The following is a 22,774-nucleotide window of genomic DNA, read 5'->3' on the forward strand; positions in this document are numbered from 1 at the left end:
CAATTGGCACCTTTCAGGGGGGGGGTACACATACCTGTATAATACAGGTATTTCCACCCATTTCCCAGGCATAGATAGCCGCAAAATATGTGGGTATTTAAGCCACTTCCTGTCCCTTCCCCGCTGTCTGCTGGGAAACAAATGGGTCCCAGAGACAGCAGGGACCGTCCGTATTGCGCAGCGCGGCTCGTGCATGATTCCCATACTGAAGATGGCGGCGGCAGCACCCGAGAGCCGAGCATCAGATTGGCTTCGGGTGTCGACATCGCTGGCACGCTGGACAGGCGTGTGTCCATATTTTAAAAGTCAGCAGCTGCAGTATTTGTGAAAACTCCCGCTTTAATAAAAAAGAATTCCATGAGTTGCATGGTGCTATGGATGGTACTTCTAGACAGCCTTAGTAACTATTTTCCGTACATTGTTTTAGCATTACCTTGGCAATAGCAATGTACCCCTTCAAATTAAAAATGAAAAGACAACTTCTCACTTTGTGCAAGTCTCGCCCTTTTCGTTACATGCAGGGCCGTCTTTAGCGCAGGGCAAACGGGGCACCTGCCCTGGGCCCAATGTTTGTAGGGGGCCCGCACTGCTACCCGCGAATTGGGGCCCCAATGAAGGTTTTGCAGAGTGCACAGAGGACACGGGAGGCTGTATTCCCGTGCTAGCCAGCTGAGAGGGGGTGGAGCCGTGAGCTCCACTGACGCTCTGACCCCGCCCCTGTGCAGCCTGTATACTCGGACCTCTGTATTTCCCAGCCAGTATAGAGGGGGCGGGGCCGGGAGCTCCACTGACGCTCCCACTCCGATCACTGGCTCTCACTACGGCCGCTCTGTTCCGAGCATACAGGCTGCACGGGGGCGAGGTCAGAGCGTCAGTGGAGCTCCCAGCCCCGCCCCCTCTCAGCTGGCTAGCGCAGGAATACAGCCTCCCGTGTCCTCTGTGCACTCTGCAAAACCTTCATCGGGGCCCCAATTCATGGGTAACGGGGCCCCCCTACAAAGCATCAGTGGAGCTCCAGGCTGTTGTAGTGAGATCAGAGAATGGAAGCCCCGCCCACATACCTCTAAATGTATGTAGTGAGTTTGGCTGGCCAGGTATGTCCTTGCACCCATAAAATGCCTCACTGCTTAAACCCTGAGCTGTGTTATTCAACTGTCAAGCTGTGGGTTGCTTAAAGTTCTCTGACCATCACCTGTAGCATGTCCGCAGTCTCTGATTGTCTCCTGCAGTATGTCCGCAGTCTCTGATTGTCTCCTGCAGTATGTTCACAGTCTCTGATTGTCTCCTGCAGTATGTTCACAGTCTCTGATTGTATCCTGCAGCATGTCCACAGTCTCTGTCTCCTGCAGTATGTTTGCAGTCTCTGATTGTCTCCTGCAGTATGTCCCCAGTCTCTGATTGTCTCCTGCAGTATGTTGCCAGTCTCTGATTGTCTCCTGCAGTATGTGCCCAGTCTCTGAACCTCTCCTGTAGTATGTCTGCAGTCTCTGAACCTCTCCTGTAGTATGTCTGCAGTCTCTGACCCTCTCCTGTAGTATGTGTATTATTGTGCCCCTTTACTTGCTCAATTATTTAGGATTGCTCCACTGCTCAGTGAGAGGTAATGATGTGCATTAACCTGTAGCAACCAATCAGCGAACAGTAGTGATCTGCTTTAATCTCTAGCAGCCAATCAGTAAGTGGTAATGATGTGCATTAACCTCTAGCAACCAATCGGCAAGCAGAAATGATGTGTTGTAACCTCTAGCAACCAGCCAGCGAGCAGTAAGGATAGGTTGTAACCTCTGGCAAACAATTGCAATCACTGCATGATCTGCTGCAGTAAACTGATTTTGAGTCTACCTGCTATTTTTTGTATGTCTCAGAATGGAGGGGGGGGGCCCCAAGAAAATGTTTGCCCAGGGCCCAATCAAAATTAAAGACGGCCCTGGTTACATGGTTATTCGTGCAAAAACAAAACAAGATTGTGATACTGGACTACTCGAGGCAGGATGCTGTCTGCTTTACATGCAGAACTACTAATGAATGTAAAGAACACAAAATAAAAGGGATACAATTTTATGCTTCCTGAGCTACAAAATGTCTTGTGAACTCTCTCAATAGCTTTTGCACATCCTTCCCATTATAGTTATTCTGCTGCTTGCAGCAATTACCTTTAAATGTCTAGAGGCAGTTAGACTTGGGAAAAATAAAGATAAAGGTAACCCCACTTTAGGTATCAAAGCCAGCGATTTTCACCCATCACATCTTCAGGTAGCCATCTGATTTAAAGTTGTGTTAATTAGCTGTCATTTTTTAAGTAATTTTATTTTTATTTATAATTTAAAGGGATAATAAAAAGGCATTTTTTTTGTTTAAAAAAAAATAAAAATAATAAAATGTCATACTTACCATACTATGCAAGTTGGAGGAAACATGTGAAGGTTGAATCATCATTTGAACTATAGTTCACAGATGGATATGTTCACTATTATCAGACTTTATTGAACTTATATGACTGTCTTTATGAGGATGAAATCACAAAACACACTTAAAAGTGATATTAAAGGCTTTTTGTTTTTTTGTTTTTGTTTTTAATAACAAACATGTTATATTCACCTTCTCTATGCAGTGGTTTTGCTGAGAGCACCCCCAATCCTCCTCTTTGTGGGTCTTCCAACGACACTCATGGCCCTCCTTCCAGCCTAATGCCCCCATAGCAAGAAGCTTGTTATAGGAAGACCCAAGAAGGCTTGCTTCCGAGCTGCTGCTCGGTGTCCACTCAACCACGGAGCGCAGATCAGTCCTGCCCCCACTCTCTCCTCATTGGCTCGCTGGCTGTGATTGACACTAGTGGGAGCCAATGGCTACCTCTGCTGACTCAGCCAATGAAGAGGGAGAGACCTGGGAGAGCTGAGGCTCTCGTGCACATCGCTGGAATAGGATCGGGATTAGGTAGGTATTGGGGGGGGGGGGGGACTGCTGCACACTCAAGGTTTTTTACTTTCATACATAAAATGCATGAAGGTAAGAAAAACCTTCAGCCTTTTTTAACCACTTTAATCCCTAAAAATAGCTATAATTTTTAGCTGGTGGGAAAATAAATAACACAATATGTTTAATGTGTATTAAAGCTATATTTCAAAAACAGAAACTGAATCATAGTATTCAATTATAATGTTTATTTTATCCACTGTCTAATAAATAAAGATTATATAGAAAAATGTAATATAATGTGGCAAGGATAGGTGGGTTAAGAACCTAGTCCAATCAGGTAAGCTAAGGTTAGGAGCCTAGCTTGTTCCTAATGGCAACTTAACACCTTACTGATTTAGTCCCTATTAAGTCAAGAGCCCTATAATGTATGCAAATAAAAGAGGAAAAAGTCAGGACAAAGGCTGCAAAAGGAGACATTGCTAAAGACTGATTGGCTGTGGGCAACCTATGTGACATCTGCCAGTCATTGTGAGCAAGCTTTTAGATATGCATGCACATCTAAAGGGATCCTAATGTGCCATAACCATCAATGATATCAGATTATTTTAAGGGCATGTCCGTCTAGAGACATAGCCATCTAGTGGTAGCAAATTGTAAATGTACGTTACCTTGTGTTGAATTTATTTTCCTCTTCTAGCGTGGACAAGCGATGTTCTGTAATTAAATTTAAACACCGGCATACAGAGAATTAGAAATATGCTAGGTATGCTGTGAGCATAGAGATTACTCATACTAAAATTTGTGAATGAATCAAGCTAAAATATACAGTGAGTTAACAAGAATTGCATCTAGTTTATTATTATTTATTACACTGAAAAGGTGGGACCAGGCTAGAGGAGCAAGGATAAAAACGTGGGACATCCTGCTTCTGCTTTCCTGCTATACATACTCAGTCATTTGAATTCTACAGTTTTGCAAGCTTTTGTTAGGCACTGGTAGCTTCACTGAACATTCCTATCCCCAAGGTGTCTACAGTAATATGAAAGTTCCAGAGGACATTTTCATTTTATCAGAATGTGTTAAAAAGCTAATTTGAAATGGGAGGGGATAAAAGGGACTTTATGTAATCAAGATGAGTCGAATAAGTTATATTCATACAAAACCGTTTACCAAACCCCTCCCCTTGCCCTGCTTATCAGATTTTGGAACAAAAATGCAAGTGTCCTTTGATATTGCTGCGCATATACCAGATCAGCCAGGGATCAGCCATTAAGAACAATGGTCACCTCTGTCTCCGGCGTGGTGCATGTTTCCAGAATGTAAACTTTATCCATGGCCTTGAACAAGTTGCAAAAAGTTGGAAAAAGTTGGATTTGTCTGTGGTCTGTGCATGCATATCTTGTATGATAACTAAGGTGGACAGAGAACTTTGTACTATAGAACTATAGTACTTTGTATGAAAATACATCTACTGTTTAGAAGCACAGATTATAGTGGCATTAACCTGCAAACATAAAGTACCTCTGCTTGTGTAAAAGCAGTAAATGCCTGGTGGTTAGGTTAGGTGGTCGATAAATGATGGACAGCAACTGGGGTCTAGGGATGAGCTTGGTGTTCGACTCGAACGGCCGTTCGTCTGTTCGGTGAATTCAGAACTTTGTGGACCGTTCGCACCAAATTTGTGTGGCACGAATGGCCCACAATGCACTACGCCATCGCAGTGCATTGCTGGCTCATGATTGGCCAAGCATGCACTGTGACCCTACATGCTTGGCCAATCACAGCGCCCGGCAGCGAGGAGAGCAATAATTGGCCACAGGCAGGATGCCTGTGGCCAATTATAGCTCAGAGGGTTTAGTATACGCCCCACACTATATAAGGCTGCCAGCGCGGCGGCCTTGTGTAGTGTGTTCCGGCGTGCAGGGAAAGGGCAAGATAGGCAGGGATAGTGTGTTCTTTTCTCAGGCATCTTAAAGTTAAAGTGGTGTTGTGTGCCTCCAGCACAGTATACACCTGTATCTACCCTTTATTGAAGTTTTTCTCTAATTAAGGCATCTGCAGGTGTTAGTGGGTGTTGTGTGCCTCCAGCACAGTATACACCTGTATCTACCCTTTATTACTTCTGGGCCACCATCCTTAAGAATTTATTTCATTAGCATGATTTGACCTTCGTACCTTTGTACAGTGGGGTCTGGTAATCTGGTAAGTGCATCTATATGGTGGAGGTGTTAACAGCACAAGTTGGTGGAAGCATATGAAACCTGATGCATCATTGAATCTATAGTTCACAGACGGATATGGGCACGATTATCACTTTTTATGGACTTATAATTTATTGAGTTTATATTATTGTCAATATGAGGATAAAATAGCACAACACACTTAAAAGGAATTCAATTTATTTTGTAACAAGGATTAAGGTATTTGTGAATACAGCTGTAGTTTTTGTGTTCAGGGATTTGTGTGATACAAAGTATAGAACTTTAGCACCTAGCTCAATTTTCTAAGTTCTTTTAATGAGTACATCAACCTAAAAACTCTGTTGGAGAGCCACTGAGTACGTCCTCCTCAATCTCTGTTGGAGAGCCACTGAGTACATTCACCTCAGACACTGTTGAGTGGTGTCAGAGAACTCATTGTTTTGCATTTATTAAAAATTCTGCATTGTATCAAACCATAATGAGGACAGTATTCATACGAATATTATTGTCCAGTATTATAATTATTTGATTAGTTTTATTGAAATTAGTCTTTATTAATATTTTTCTACAATACATGTTTGGGAGGTTATGAACAACCTGAAACTAACATCATGAAGGGGTTGATAAGCTAAGGGGTTTGGGGACTCCTGGTCTATGTAGTAAAATTTCATGAATAAATTAGGTGTACAAGGTGCCGTGGCTAGGTCCTGGAAGGACGCTATGTTTCCCATCTGTTTGGACTGTGGTTCCTTTAAGGGAACAAAAGTGGTTAACTCACCTGTCATAGAATGAAATCTTTTTCTTTTGTTTTTGCTGCTGTAAAGCTATTTAAGTTCAATAAACCTCCTTTTGAGTGAAAAGTCTGTGTCCTGCGATCTAGCTGGTCCCCCGAACTTTACATAGGATATAAAAAAATTAATACCTAGCTGCAGTCTGCATCCAGTGTAGCACAAATGTGATAAACTGCATCATTTAATAAGCTTAATGAGTTAAGTACAGATGACAAATGTACTTTAATTACCCCTAACATGATAGTAATGTGTATGAACATTCACTTACTAGATAGATATACTGAAAATGTGTTTTGTTTTTTCTTCTGAGATTCAGGTTATGAATCACCAGGAGCTACTAAGTGCTAAAGTTCTATGAGCAATAACTTGCCATACAGAAAAGTACCTGCAGCACACCATGTTGTCCTATTATCTGACAAAGCAGAATTACAGCCCTCTGGAGAGATAAACAGTATAAAAGCACATACCTAAGAGCCAAAAATTAAAATAATGTATCCATTGGAATCAATGTGGAGGGTGAGAAGAATAGAGCACTCTGAGAGGACATGAAAAGTGGTTGAAATGTAAGACATACATACTATTTTTCTTAATGTTGTTCATCCATTTGTCAAGATCTTCCATCTCGATTTCCATTACTGATGGGGTATCTTCTTCAAAGATAGGGCTAGGACATGAAAATAAATAAAAAATGTGTTGATTCTGAATAATTTATAGAAATCGACACGGGTCTTGAAATGATTTCGTTTTATGTCTTATCAACTGTAGATGCTGCCTCAAGCAGAGGAAAAGATGCTCATACAAGGAACTACAAGAGAGGAACTTTTAGCCGTACATGTGAAGATTTATAAAAAGATGACCTTTTGGTGTTTTTGTGAATTTACAAAATCCATGTGGTACTGTAATGAAATACAGATTGACATGTCAAGGGATGCAGCTATTACTTAGTAGTGCATATCACATGAGCACCCCACAGGCAATGGACCATAATTCTTTCTTACCTTCTCACTCACAAAGAAAGGATTTGGAGAGTTGGAGAGAAAATTCCAGCTGGATAATTATTATTACATCTATGTTTTATGTCCTAATGTTAGCTATTAAGATTATGTTATGTTTCTGCTTCTTAAAGTATAACCGAAAGCAAGTACAAAATAGAGTATGTTGCAGCTTTCCAATTCTTATATGCGGTGCATTCGTTTTCTTTATTAGCCTAAGAACATTTTCAGCAAGTATAGAAAATGCCTGTTGATCTTGCCTACATTTCAATGTGCTTGGAACTTTCTGTGCAATGAACTGTTATCTTAAAGTGGTGTTGCCACCAAAAAAGAAAACAAAAAATAGCTAAAAATTCATAAAAAAAATAAATAAAAATAATTGGAAAAAAATGTTTTCTCACCTCTAAATGCCTGTTGCTAGGGGGTCCCTCATAGTCTGCCTTCTTCAATGCCCGGGCTGGTGACATCACTTCCCCTCGCGCCGCACAGTCATCTGGGACCTGTCACATGTCCCAGATAACTGTGCGGCGTATCACGGCGCCCCGCGCTGCTCGCGCCTGCCCGGCTGTGAAGCCACAGCCGAGTGCCCACAGTAAGAATGCCGGCGCTGCGAGCGGAGCGGGGAACGAGGGGGGGCTTCGTTCCCCTGCATCGCTGGACCCTGGGACAGGTAAGTGTCCGATTATTAAAAGTCAGCAGTTGCAGTATTTGTAGCTGCTGACTTTTATTTTAATTTTTTTAGGGGGCACTCCACTTTAAGCAATATTATCAGCTTTCCCACTTATTTTTTGTGATCTACAGAAAAGCCTACTCCCTATGTAATACAAATAAGTAGGGGAGGAGGTGTTCCGTAGTCCTAACACTTCTTGTCATAGGCTAACAGAGCTGCTCCACTATAGATACAGTACAGCAGTACAGTGATTGTTATCACCATGGCACAGGAAGGGTGCTAACGGCAAGAGCATCAGGTGAGAAGAAAAAGGTCTAAGGATTTCTAATCTGCATTATATTTTTGTTATTGGATTTGTATACACTGTATTACCTAAAGTATTGGGACGTCTGCCTTTACATGCACATGAACTTTAATGGCATCCCAGTCTTAGTCCGTAGAGTTCAATATTGGGTTAGCCCACATTTTGCAGCTATAACAGCCTCAACTCTTCTGGGAAGGCTCCCCACAAGGTTTAGGAGTGTGTCTATTGGAATGTTTGACCATTCTTCCAGAAGCGGATTTGTGAGGTCAGGCACTGATTTGGACATGAAAGCCTGGCTTGCAGTCTCCGCTCTAATTCATCCCAAAGGTGTTCTATCTGGTTGAGGCCAGTCAAGTTTCTCCAACCCAAACTCGCTCATCCATGTCTTTATGGACCTTGCTTTGTGCACTGGTGCTCAGTCATTTTGGAACAGGAAGTGGCCATCCCCAAACTGTTCCCACAAAGTTGGGAGCATGAAATTGTCCAAAATTACTTGGTATGCTATCCTTAAGAGTTCCTTTCACTGGAATTAAGGGGCCAAGCCTAACCCCTGAAAAACAACCCCACCCCATAACCCCCTCTCCACCAAATGATTTGGACCAGCGCACAAAGCAAGGTCCATAAAGACATGCAAGTTTAGGGTGGAGAAACTTGACTGGCCTGCACAGAGTCCTGACCTCAACTCGATAGAACACATTTGGGATCAGTTAGAGTGGAGACTGTGAGCCAGGCCATCTCGTCCATATTAGTGCCTGACCTCACAAATTAGCTTCTGGAAAAATGCCCCATAGACGCACTCCTAAACCTTGTGGACAGCCTTACCAGAAGTGTTGAAGCTGTTATAGCTGCAAAGGGTGTGCCAACTCAATATTGAACCCCATGGACGAAGACTGGGATGACATTAAAGTTCATGTGCAGGTAAAGGCAAGCGTCACAATACTTTTGTTAATATAGTGTACATTTAGGGATCTATGTAAAACAAGTTAGCTGAAGGAATGTGACAAACATCCACACAGCTCCAACAAAACTTGCCATATTCTGTGTAATATATTTATAGCCTAAGACAGTGATGGCGGACCTTGGCACCTCAGATGTTTTGAAACTATATTTCCCATGATGCTCATGTACTCTGCAGTGTAGATGAGCATCATGGGAAATTTAGTTCCCAAACACCTGGGATGACAAGGTTCGCCATCACTGGCCTAAGATCTTAAGCTCCATCTAGTGGCCAAAATACCACATTATGAGGTATTTTTAAAAATGACCACATATTACACCGAATATGGCAAATTTCATTGGAGCTGTACGGTTGTGTGTCGCATTTTGTCAGCAAACACTTTTACATATACTCCTTAGTGCCAGTTACCCATTATGGTTTCAGTCAATTATGAACCAGGAGCCCAGAAGAAATACGCAAATCAAGAATTCTGACTTTACTAGCTTCATGATGGGTCCATATCAGTTATGTGAAAAGTAGTGAGGCTAGAGATAGCAAAGACAACTGCCATTTCCAGAAGGTAGTCAGCAGAAGCATTTTCTGTATTCCGTTCATTGGAAGTATTTTTTAATCTTTGGGTCCTTATGTAATTAGGAAATGGGCAACAAACAGTGTACACAAACTGATGACAACCAACAATCAAATATACTTTATAAACTACTTAAATCTGATAAACACTGAAACATGATTGTTCAAATTGGGTCGTATAATAATTGTTTAATGCTGTCACAATTATCTGTCAGAGGATTGTTTTATAGAATGTTACATTTATGTATTTACAAAATTTAGTGCACTGAAGATAAAGCCTTCCTCTAAATAAATTTTATTCAACGGTCCTCAGCCATACATGGTCATCTAGGACAGTGATGGCGAACCTTGGCACTCCAGATGTTTTGGAACTATGTTTCCCATGATGCTCATGCACTCTTCAGTGTAGTTGAGCATCATGGGAAATGTAGTTCCAAAACATCTGGGGTGCCAAGGTTCGCCATCACTGATCTAGGACATGATTTCAAGCCAGTGCTTATTCTGCTTGTATTTTGTCTTCTCTGGTTTCTCCTTTCCCCCCTCATCAACATACTATGTTTTTATTACATCCTTTCTTTAAAAAAAAAGTCCCAATGTTGTTGTCACTAGATCCCTGTGCTTTTCTATGTAAGGCATATGTGCAATTTGTTGCTCTACACACATAAGACAGCCCATTTGTTTCAATGGGCTGCCCTATGCATAACAAACACAACGAAGTAGCTCATGCACCTCTTTGAGCTTCTTCTTACTCCACTTGGGGTGCAATTAACAACGAATAGCGACACAGAAATCACATGCAGTTTTTGCTTGTTTTGTAAACACCTACAACACTGTTATTTTGAGTGCATTCACTTAATACTATAGTGAAAATGTAGCCTAAGGCCGCGTACACACGCGGGGACTGTTCGCTCAACTTTGTCCGCTGAACAGTGTTTCAGCGGACAGTCCGCTCGTGTGTGGGCTTCAGCGGACAGTTTCAGCGGACAGTTTGACGAACAAAGTTTTTCGGAAATCCCAAAAAACTGTCCGCTGAAACTTGGTTTGAGCGGACAGTCCGCTCGTGTGTAAGCTTGTTCGTCAAAAAAAGTTCTGCGCATGCTCAGAAAGAATTTATACGCCAAAGGTTGCATTGCAGTGTATAGGACGTCGTTTTCTAGTCCCGTCGTACGTGCCGTTCACGTCATATATATTATAAAATAAAAAGAAAGTATACAAAAAGTGAATGAATTTTTAGAATAAAAAATGAAAAAAACTTATATAGATATAAATGTGAAAGATATATTAAAAGATGAATATAAAAATGTGAAGAGAAACAATAGAAGAAATGATGGCGTATGAAGAGGATGGTAAAAGATAAAAATGTGAGTGTGATGGGTTGGGTGTGAATGGGGCCTAAATGCCATAACATCAATTACTTAAAAAAAAAAAAAAAAAAAAAAAAAAGCTTGTCTGCTCAGATGAATGACACTGCATGTGAAATGCATCTAAAATGCATTATGCAGGAAGTACCCCCCAGGAAAAACATATAAAATGCATGAAAAGTAAATGCATGAAACACACATGAAATGTCCACTTCAGAATACAGGAAAAACCTGGACGTGTGGAGCAGCCCAGGGTTGGTAAAACAATCATTTGCAAGGTATATAAGGTACACGCCATAAACAAAGTACAACAGAAGGGAGTGGCTTTGCTGAGCATGACTGGAACCTGACACAAAACCTCTGGGCAAAGGAACAATTCCTGTTCTGTCTTGTAGAATACAAAAGGGTGGAGGACATAATATACAGGGAGTACATTTAAAGAGAGACAATTCTTCCAACACATAACACACAATTCTTATTCACCTTTTAATATCTTCTTTTGGTGGGTCATCTGGAAATGGAAAAACATATTTTTTTAAAAGATAACATTAAAAAAAATCAGAAACATAGAATAGTGATGGCAGAAAAAGGACAAAGTGGTCCATCAAGGCTGGCCAATTTTTTTTACATTTTACTCTCTATTTTATATTTTTTGTTTTACCTTTTTGTCTGGGTATAGATCTATGTTTGTCCAAAGCATGTTTTCATTCAGTTACTGTTGACTGACTCTCTGCCTCTGCTGGAAGTCTACTAAAAGCATCAAATGCTCTTTTGGTAATATAATACTGTATTTTTCCATATTACTATCCATATTTAATCACTTTTCGACTGCACTATAGCCAAAATATGGCCACAGCACAGTCTTCTCAGAACCCTGCCTCCTGCGCGCCCCCTGGTGTGCACATTGGGCACGCTCCATGACCGCTGTGTCCTTTAGCTGTGGCTATGTCCCCATCTGATCACAGATCGTGGTAAAGGGCCAATCACAGCGGCTCTTTACCATGTGATCAGATGTGTCCAACAGCTGATCACATGTAAACAGACTTGCCGTCATCAGTGCACCGATTATCTGTCCATCACTGCCACCTCATCACTGTCCATCAGTGCTGTCTTATCATTGCCACCTTATCAGAGCACATCAACAAAGTAAAACAATTACTTATTTGCAAAATTTTAAACTAAGAAATAATTTTTCTTTGTTTTCAAAATGTTGGCTTTTTTTTGTTTAGCAAAAAATAAAAAACCCCAGTGGTGATTAAATTCCACCAAAAGAAAGTTCTATCTATCTCAAAAAAAATATGATACAAATTTAATTTTGGTACAGTGTTGCATGACCGCACAATTGTCATTCAAAATGCGACAGCATTGAAAACTGAAAATTGGTATGGGAAGGAAGGGGGTGAAAATGCGCTGTATTGAAGTGGTTAACAAGAAATATATGTGCAGAATGATGGTGAGTCAGGGGCTGGTCTATCAGAATCCCAGAAAAAAATACAACAAAAATATGGAAGCCTGGTGTTTGAAAGCACAGCTAGTACCCCTAGGGATTTAGATCCAATAGACCAAGCAGTAGTTAAAAAAAAAAAAAAAAATATATATATATATATATATATATATATATACTTTTTATTAGTTTACAAGATACAGGTCAGTACTTTTTTCTGCGCAGCAATTCTGCCATTGCACATTTTTACTCAGGCTCTATTTCATTGCCGCATTGTATTATACTCCTATTTTGTTCTCTTGGCAGACTCTTTTCTCTGTGCACACTGATGCCATTGCCTTGCTGTTTGGGCTTCTATTACCAGACAGCTGAGCTCCTGCAGCCACAATCGACCTGGAGCTTGCACATTTATATCTGCCTGACCATCAACAGGCCTGTATATTACATTTACACGGGCAACACCCTACCCTGTTGGAAGTTTTTAAATCTATTTTATACACTTGACCCTCTGCTGCTGAATACTGATGCTGTGCTAAACCTATAAGTAATACTAATCCATATCAGTTTTATTACCATGGTTAAAATGTGGTCATAGCCTTATATTTTTGTATTTTTGTTTATACTTACTCTCTTTGTACATTTACATCCTAGGTTATGTATTTATGAGACGCTTATTTTTCCTCAGAAAAATGACGGAAAGTCCAAAACATGTTGGCAATATTCTCTACTGTACATATCATCTAAAGCCTGCTCTATATCAAGCCTCGTCAAGTAACTTGTTTATATGCTACATGCATTACCTACCTATGTATCATGTAAACTAATAAAAAGCATATATATATATATATATATATATATATATATATATATATTTTAACTACTGCTTGGTCTATTGGATCTAAATCCCTAGGGGTACTAGCTGTGCTTTCAAGCACCAGGCTTCCTAATTTTTGTTGTATTGAAGTGGTTAAAACGCGGCAAAGTTAAATCATTCAGGAGAGGTTGTAAAAACGTCCCTTGTGCATGAAGTCCATCAGTAGTCAAAACAGGGAGTGAGAGAAAAACCCTCTAGTGAGGCAATCCCTTGTTGTCGCCAAGGTCACAATATCCCCATTGGAAGATATATACCGACTATTCCTGTTTTGGGGACACTCCATAATTTAGGATTGGGGCTGACCTGAGGTCTGAAGTGCATTAAGGCTCATCTGAGGTCTGAGGACACAATCAAACCGACCTGAGATCTGAAGTGCATTAGAGATCACCTGCGGTCTGAGGACACAATCAAACTGACCTGAGGTCTAACGTGCATTAGGGCAGATCTGAGGTACAAGGACACAAATAAACTGATCTGAGCTCTGAAGTGCATTAGGACTGATCTGAGGACACAATCAAACCAATCTAAGATCTGAAGTGCATTAAGGCTGATCTGAGGTCCTTTGGACACAATCTAGCTGACCTCAGAACGCATCTGAGGTCTGAAGTGCATACGTGCACTGGGGCCAATTTAAACTCTGAAGGTGCATAATTTGGGGCTGATCTGAAGTCTGAAGGTGCGTACACCTGGTAATCACATTTTGCACTTTGCACTTGTAGTTGTTCTAATATTGGCATGTTAAACTCACTAATTATTATCTAACAGTTATTGCGTAATATATATATATATATATATATATATATATATATATATATATATATATAGTGCCTTGCGAAAGTATTCGGCCCCCTTGAACTTTTGCCACATTTCAGGCTTCAAACATAAAGATATAAAATTTAAATTTTTTGTGAAGAATCACCAACAAGTGGGACACAATTGTGAAGTGGAACGAAATCTATTGGATTTTTGAAACTTTTTTTAACTAATAAAAAAATGAAAAGTGGGCCGTGCAAAATTATTCAGCCCTCTTGTGTTAATACTTTGTAGAGCCACCTTTTACTGTGATTACAGCTGCAAGTCGCTTGGGGTATGTCTCTATCAGTTTTGCACATTGAGAGACTGAAATTCTTGCCCATTCTTCCTTGCAAAACAGCTCGAGCTCAGTGAGGTTGGATGGAGAGCGTTTGTGAACAGCAGTTTTCAGCTCTTTCCACAGATTCTCGTTTGGATTCAGGTCTGTACTTTGACTTGGCCATTCTAACAACTGGAATGCGTTTATTTGTGAACCATTCCTTTGTAGATTTTGCTCTATGTTTGGGATCATTGTCTTGTTGGAAGATAAATCTCCATCCCAGTTTCAGGTCTTTTGCAGACTCCAACAGGTTTTCATCCAGAATGGTCCTGTATTTGGCTGCATCCATCTTCCCCTCAATTTTAACCATCTTCCCTGTCCCTGCTGAAGAAAAGCAGGCCCAAACCATGATGCTGCCACCACCATGTTTGACAGTGGGGATGGTGCGTTGAGGGTGATGAGCTGTGTTGCTTTTACGCTAAACATATCGTTTTGCATTGTGGGCAAAAAGTTTGATTTTGGTTTCATCTGACCAGAGCACCTTCTTCCACATGTTTGGTGTGTCTCCCAGGTGGCTTGTGGCAAACTTTAGACAAGACTTTTTATGGATATCTTTGAGAAATGGCTTTCTTCTTGCCACTCTTCCATAAAGGCCAGATTTGTGCAGTGTACGACTGATTGTTGTCCTAGGGACAGACTCTCCCACCTCAGCTGTAGTTCTCTGCAGTTCATCCAGAGTGATCATGGGCCTCTTGGCTGCATCTCTGATCAGCCTTCTCCTTGTCTGAGCTAAAAGTTTAGAGGGACGGCCAGGTCTTGGTAGATTTGCAGTGGTCTGATACTCCTTCCATTTCAAAATGATCTCTTGCACAGTGCTCCTTGGGATGTTTAAAGCTTGGGAAATCTTTTTTTATCCCAATCCGGCTTTAAACTTCTCCACAACAGTATTACGGACCTGCCTGGTGTGTTCCTTGGTCTAAATGATGCTCTCTGCGCTTTCAACAGAACCCTGAGACTATCGCAGAGCAGGTGCATTTATACAGAGACTTGATTACACACAGGTGGATTCTATTTATCACCATCAGTCATTTAGGACAACATTGGATCATTCAGAGATCCTCGGTGAACTTCTGAAGTGAGTTTGCTGCACTGAAAGTAAAGGGGCCGAATAATTTTGCACACACCACTTTTCAGTTTTTAATTTGCTAAAAAAGTTTAAAATATCCAATAGATTTCGTTCCACTTCACAATCGTGTCCTACTTGTTGGTGATTCTTCACAAAAAATTTAAATTTTATATCTTTATGTTTGAAGCCTGAAATGTGGCAAAAGGTTGAAAAGTTCAAGGGGGCCGAATACTTTTGCAAGGCACTATATATATATATATATATATATATATATATATATATATATATATATATATATATATGCTTTTGTTCATTGGCACATCAGTTTTGTGATGCTTGCAAAAATGGAGCTTTATGTGGAAAATGTTGGTGACCCCTGTTTCAGAGACTATTTTAAAATTCTGCCTCATTTTTATTGAAGCTCACAAAACTTGCACAGAAAAAGAAATTGTTAATGTGCACATAAACAGTATCATGAAGATTTCTATGATTTTTTTTATAGCAGCACAAATGGGTATATTTACAAGTAAAACGTAATACTCTCATTGGTGTAAAGATATAGTTGCTGTGACTTGTGTCCCAGCTAAGAGCTGACATTTGCCATGAAAATGTTTTTTAAGGTAAGGTGATCAAGTAAAAATGAGTACTGAATTTAAAATTAGGCCTCAAACGTAAAGACAGCAATTCATGCAGGTATGTTTGGGAAAAGAGAGGCAAAAAAAAAAAAAAAAGAGACGATCAGTTAGAGGCCTCTTGTACTCTGACATAAAAAAATGCAGCATTTGTTATCATGTAGCATTTTTTTTTGTTCTGAACACAGGTACATTGTTGTCTATGGGACAATGTGCATAGCTTTGCAAAGATTTGCAATGTAGAAAAGCAATATGGGTGCAGGCAGCACTAAACAAATTTTAACATCAAAAATATGTACCATTAATTAGTGAAAAGACCTCAGTGCAAATAAACTAAACTCACTAGAACTAAATTCACAAGAAAAAAACGTAAATGTGAAAAAATATTGTTGAAATATGAGACCAATCAATAGTCCATATATCAATGTGTATAATAAGTCCACGAATTAATGAACATACGGTGCATAAATACCTCCTTAGCTTCATTCAAGAATACAAATTACACTGTGAAAATTCACTGTGCCAAAACCACCACCAGCACTCTGCACTCACCAAAACGTGGCTACCAAATGTTATAAGCAGTAATAGAGCTTTGTAATCACTCAGATAACAACAGCTCTCTCGTGGAAAAGGTCCTTTTAAATGGATCCACTGACCAGATCTTCCTAGTCCAAGGTGCATGAATATAGAGTGTGGCTGTATGGGATAGATGCTTACCAAACCAAGCCAGATATAACTTTCATGGTGTAGTATTTATTTAAAATACCCACATGCAGTATAAAACATAGGTTAAAAACAAACAAATATTCGCCAGTCGTCCATGTGGTGGCATGTCGTCAGCACTCTAAAATCCAATGTGTACAAGAGGCCTAATACTACCGTGCATCCAAAAAGCATGCTGATAAAAGGAGAGAGCACAGTGACAGAGAAGTCTCAAGTCTGCGGCTTCTCTTTCACTGTCCAGTCACAGTTTGGGAAAGGAAAAAATCCTAGTTGTATTACTTAACTGGAGTAAAGTCAGGTCTCCAGGTAAGCACAGTTTATTGTATGGGGACTGGAGGGATTTATTCCAATTCCTGAATTAGCCCTTTAAAGATAATCTAAGACATAAAATAAGGTGACCAGATTTTTTCAAATCACATGAACTATGTTATAAGCATATTTTCCTCAAATTATATATGCAGTGTATGTGGTATGTGTTTATGGAATGATTGTATGATATATATTATTTCTCACATTTTGTCCATTTCTAAAAAAAAAAAGATACTTAGAATTTGAGATATGACTACCAATTGTTATGAAGATAAGAAAAAAACAGAGTGCAGGGCTCAGGAGTGCACTACATAAAGAACGCAGAGCTCAACTGTGCCCATCTATGCAGCCTTACCAGTGCCCAGCAATGCAGCCCCACCAGTGCCCAGCAATGCAGCCCCACCAGTGCCCAGGAGCGCAGCAAGACCCGTGCCCAGCAATGCAGCCTCACCACTGCCCATCTATGCAGCCTTACCAGTGCCCAGCAATGGAGCCTCACCAGTGCCCAGCAATGTAGCCTCAGCAGTGCCCATCTATGCAGCTCCACCTGTGCAGGGGATCAGAGAAGAGAGGAAGAGAAGAGCCGGACAGATCATTACGCAGGCCGGTGTCGCCTGCTGTAACAGCTTTAATCCGAATCGCCGGGAGCCCACCCTCACACAAATCCCGCCTCCTGGATCGGCTCCTACCTATGATCGACAGCATATGTCCCAGCATTGGACAAGTGTGCTGTCTATCAGAGAAGCCAAACTAAGAATCAGGAGTTGTGTAACGGTGGGCACCCATCCATTCAAATAAAGCTGTTACAGCAGGCGACGCCGGTGTTTCATCAGATTAGGAGACCCATCAGAATGTGTAATAGAAGTGGCGTTTCCTTGCCGCCGTCTTGCTATGCCTCACACTCCTCCATAGTAAGGATACACTGAGAAGGGGGCAAGTGGACATCTTGTTACACCCACTGGAGTTTTGCATTTTACACATTTTTAACAGTAAACTTTGTTTATATAGTGAAATACAGTACTTAGAACTCCGTCTGACTGTTGAATTTGAAAATCGACGGCACGCCTGCTGATCTCACAGGTTTTCTAATCAGACAGAACATTGCTGCTTTTAAAATTCAACATGTAAACATTCACACAGAGTTCTAAGTACTGTATTTCCCTATATAAACTCGATTTACTGTTAAAAAAAAAAAGTCTAAAATGCAAAACTCCAGGGAGTGTAACAAGATTTCTGCCTACCCCTTCTCAGTGTATACTTACTGTGGCGGCGACGAAACGTCACTTCCGTTACACATTCTGACGGGTCGCCTAATCTGACAAAACACCAGCCTGATATCCCCCAGTGTGTGGTACCTGGGACAAAACACCCCCCCCCCCCGCCTCAGCACACGCCCAGGATCGGCCTTGTACCTGGCATCGACCCTGAAATTTGGGCACAAATCCGGGGACAGACTGGCTCAGCTCCAGGGACAGTGTCCTCAGTCCGCGGACTGTCCCCGAAAAATGGCATGTCTGGGCACCGTAATGTAAAAGCTGGCTGCATGTTTTCAAATTAACTTCTCTGGGACTTTTAGCCAAAAGATTGGGGTCATGCAATTGAATAATCATAAAATGAATATATCACAGTTTTGTGTACATTTTCTTTCATTATGACCAGGACTTAAAAACAAATACATTGTTTTAGTCAATAAAATATGAAAAAAAAGCAAATATTATGCAATTTTCTATCCAGTCAGTAGACGGAGCTCCAGTTTTTTTTACACGTAGAAAGCAATTTCAGCTATCAGATGTGCTAAAATAAGCCCCTTGTTTTTAGAACTGGGATAAACTATCAGTGCTGTGGCTCATTACTTGTCAGATGGCTCAGCTCAGAGAAAGGAGCTACATTGCACTAAATTATACCATTCAATGTTTTTTTTTTTAATCCTTATTTAAGGAAGTCTGACTATACATGTATGCAAGAAAAACAACATGATAATCATCTGTATCTATTATTAGTTATTCATATGACTCAAACAAGTCTATGTATATTGATGTGATAGTAATCAAGGGTCCATCAAAACGTACTAGTGAAGCAAGAAGTTGTGGTTAAAAGATTTCAACCAGAATTATCTAGCAGATCGACCGGGACAGTAAAGGCAACCTCCTGTCCGGAAGAAAATATAAAATTAAACTTAACATATTTCCAATAGACCTGTGCTGATTATTTAGTATGACCAACTAGGTGGAGGATGACTAGCTTACCCCTATTGGGCAGATATCAAGTTAGTATAGTTTAATGAACTGATTCTAAACGTCATCTTTTGTTTAGAATATGGAACTCATGCCTAGGATCATGGGAGTGGTAACAAAATGGGGATTTTCTTATTTATGAAAAGAAAGGATAGAGATAGAGAGGAGCAAGAGTGGGGAAATAACAGGAAAGGGGGATGTGTATGAAGCTCTGGCGAGGCCGATGGCACACAGCCCCAATCCGCCCAGGGACAGCCTGGTTAAGTTACATACTAAGTTTGAATAAAGACACCAGTCCATCCAGTTCAACCTGAGTGAGGTGTCTACAATTGTCCCTATCCCTGTACATTGCACACTCACATCGGTCCCTACCCTCAGGGAGCCCACGATCCAAGGTCCTCATTCATATATTAGGGCCAATTTTGGACAGAAGTCAATTAACCTACCTGCATGTCTTTGGATTGTGGGAGGAAACCGGAGTACCTGGAGGAAACCCATGCAGACACAGGGAGAACATGCAAACTCCAAGCAGGTAGTGTCCTGGTTGGGATTCAAACCAGCGAACCTCTTTACTGCTAGGCAAGAGTGCTAACCACTACACCACTGTGCCGCCCAAGTGTAGGTCTTGTATTCAATTGCGAATCGAAACAGATCCCAATGTGTCGTGTTCCTCCTTCCTTTCCCCCTAAGCAGGTGTAAGGTGTTCCATACGCTGAATGTCACAAACCCTAGCAAACCACTGTATTACTGTCGGTGGGGACCGCTGCTTCCACATACTGGTGATACATGCCCTGGCTGCATTCAGGAGGTGTTTCAATAGGGATTTATAATAACACTTACTGGACAATGGAGTCAGGTTCAGTAGTATTGCTGCTGGGTTGTCCTGAAGATCAACATCAGTAAGTTTGTGGATGATTCCCAATACCTGTCTCCAAAAAGGGGTCAAAAATTTGCACACTCCCAGAAGATGTGAAGTATTGTGTCATTGCGCCACATCTCCAACATAGAAGACTATGTCCCGGGAACTTGGACGCTAACACCGAGGGGGTCCTGTACCAACGCATCAGAACTTTGTAGGTGATTTCTTGATATTTTCTACATAAGGAGGACTTATGCGCAAAAAAGAGGATTCAATTTTTTTGATCTTCTGTGAAGGTGGCATTGAGATCTCTTTTCCACTTCCTCAGGTACGGGGGATCATGTAGCGACGTATGGGTCAGCAAGATATTGTAAGAATAAGAAAAGGATTTCTGTATTGGTTCCTCTCCCAGGCATAAATCTTCAAAGGGTGTAAGTTGTATGCTGCGCAAACCTTCAATTTCCGGAAGGGATCTGAGAAAGTGCGAAAGTTGTAAGATCTTCCATCTTCCCAAACTAGTGGAGGTAAAGCTAGGATATATGTTTGAGGGGTAGCTCCATTCTGATGGACCACAAAAGGAGGAGGCTCGGACCTGTCTCTGCTCCAGGTGGAGCCGGAAGGACCTATCAGAAAGACCAGGTACAAAGTCCGGATGTCCAATTATAGGTGTCAGTGGGGAGGGAAAACTGGGCGTCTCTGCTATTCTAAAGTATCTGTGAAGCTCTTGTAGAGTGGGCTCAATTAATGGGTGGGAAAAGGAGAATCTGGAAGACCTAGTTCCACTCCAGGGCAAGCCCTCAAGGAGAAATGGTACTGTTTCTTGTTCTAAACTGACCCGTAACTTGTGTGATAAATGCCTGCACCAGTCCACCATCCTGTTCATGTTGACTGCTGAAAGTCCAATTCACCCCGTCAAACGCCTGTTCAGCATCCGTGGACAACAGGATGAACGGGACGTTAAGGTGTTTGGCCCTTGCCACCACATCTATTGTCCTTATAGTGTTGTCCCGTGCCTCTCTGTTGCGGATGAAGCTGACCTGGTCTAGAGGGATTATGCATTGGAGGACAGAGCCTATTCTTTTGGCTAAGATTTTTGTAAATAATTTCAAGTCACAATTCAGTAGAGATATAGGCCTATAACTTGCGCAGAGAAGCGGATCCTTCTCGGGCTTAGGGATAACAGAAATGCTGGCTTTCAGCGGTTTGGGTGGTACGGCATGATTATCTAGTATTGCGTTAAAGGCAGTGACAAAGTGGGTCGCCAATTGAGTTTGGAAAGTTTTATAATAAGAATTTGTGAAGCCGTTGGCGACTTCCTCCTCGGAGCTCCAGCCAGGGCATTTGTAAGTTCGTCTGTATTTATAGGCTGTGAAAGTAAGTCAACCTCCTCCTCGTTAAGAGGTCTGCTGCTGCCAGGTAAGTTTCTATGGCCTCTAAGCTATTCTCCCGAAGAGTGGGAATGCAGATTATAGAGAGCTTCATATAAAACCCAGAAGGACTCTGCCATTTCCACGGAATCATGGATTCTGGCTCCTGTGGGGGTAGATAAGGCGGGGATGTAGGAAAGGTTACATTGGGTTCCTATGGCATTCGCTAATGTTCTGCTGCATTTATCTCCAAACTCGTAAAAAGGTTCTGCACACTTTCAAGAGATTATTCTTGGAATGGAATAAAGAATGCTCTTTGATTTGCTCTTGGAGGTTAGTTACCTCTACCTCTAGGGCTCTGTCTGGGTGAGTTTTATGGTGTTTTCACAATAATGAAGCTTTGCAAGCAACTCAGACAATGTTTTCTCTCTGGCCACTTTGAGTCTGTGATCATGTTTGATAAATATTCCTCTTATGTAGCACTTATGTGCTGACCAAATAGAGGATTAGGGGCCGAGTCCTTGTTACTCTCGAAGAAGAGTCCTAGCTCTCGTATAATGTCCGCTCTAACCTCGGGATCTTGAATAAGGCATTTGTTTAGTCGCCATATAGCTGCTTTGGGTGTCGGGTGCTGTATGGCTATGGATATGGAGATCGGAGCATGGTCTGAGAGCGCAATATGCCCAATCTGAGCCTCAGAAACAAGTGGGATCGTAACGTGGGAGACCAAGAAGAGGTCTATCCTGGAGTATGAGCCATGTACTAGCGAGAAGAAGGTATAATCCCTCTCTTGCGGATGAAGGATACGCCAAATGTTGACTAATCGATAGGAGTGCAACAGTTCTCTGATTCGGTTCCGGGATTTCAGAGACAGGGCAGAAGATCCTGTCGACGAGTCTTTGCGAAGATCAATGGAAAGATTAAGATCTCCTCCTAGCACCAGTGTTCCCTCTGTGAAGGCAGCCAGGCAGTCAGGCATGATTCAAGTACCTGCATCTGGTCTACATTTGGCAGGTAAAGGTTTGCGAAGGTAAATGTCTGCGACTGAAGTGTACCTTTGATGAAGAGGCATCTGCCTTCAAGATCAGCGTGGTGGTCTATCAGCTGCTAGGGAAAAGTTTTGGCCAAGAGAATACTCGTGCCCTTTGTTTTTGAGGAGGGCGACACACTGTGGTACACTATTGGGAAATGCTTATTGTTAAGTTTAGGGATCTTGTCTGCCTGGAAATGGGTCTCTTGCAAAAATACAACCTGTGGTCTTTGTCTCCAAAGAACAGTGAGCCAACTGGTTCGCTTTTCTGGGACATTTAAGTCCTTCACATTTTAGGACACTATTTTCAGAGACATCCCAGATAGGTCAGGGATGGGCCGCCA

General features: G+C 41.4%; 1 protein-coding gene across 5 annotated transcripts in view; it reads right to left on the reverse strand.

Moving 5' to 3' along the window:
- Positions 1 to 22,774, reverse strand: part of TMEM154 (transmembrane protein 154) — a 71,574-nt gene that overhangs the window by 20,140 nt on the left and 28,660 nt on the right. For 2 of the 5 annotated variants that reach the window (XM_077477046.1, XM_077477050.1), the window contains 2 exons: positions 11,244 to 11,271; positions 6,487 to 6,572 (listed from right to left, as the gene is read on the reverse strand). In XM_077477046.1, coding sequence (XP_077333172.1) covers positions 6,487 to 6,572; positions 11,244 to 11,271 — 114 coding nt within the window. Of the gene's footprint in view, positions 1 to 3,584; positions 3,631 to 6,482; positions 6,573 to 11,243; positions 11,272 to 22,774 lie in introns of all 5 variants that reach the window. The other 3 variants (XM_077477047.1, XM_077477048.1, XM_077477049.1) reach the window with 3 other exon arrangements.

The sequence above is a fragment of the Lithobates pipiens genome, unplaced genomic scaffold (assembly GCF_037356315.1).
Source record: "Lithobates pipiens isolate NorthernLeopardFrog02 unplaced genomic scaffold, aLitPip1_a1.2 Scaffold_13, whole genome shotgun sequence".
Classification (NCBI taxonomy): domain Eukaryota; kingdom Metazoa; phylum Chordata; class Amphibia; order Anura; family Ranidae; genus Lithobates; species Lithobates pipiens.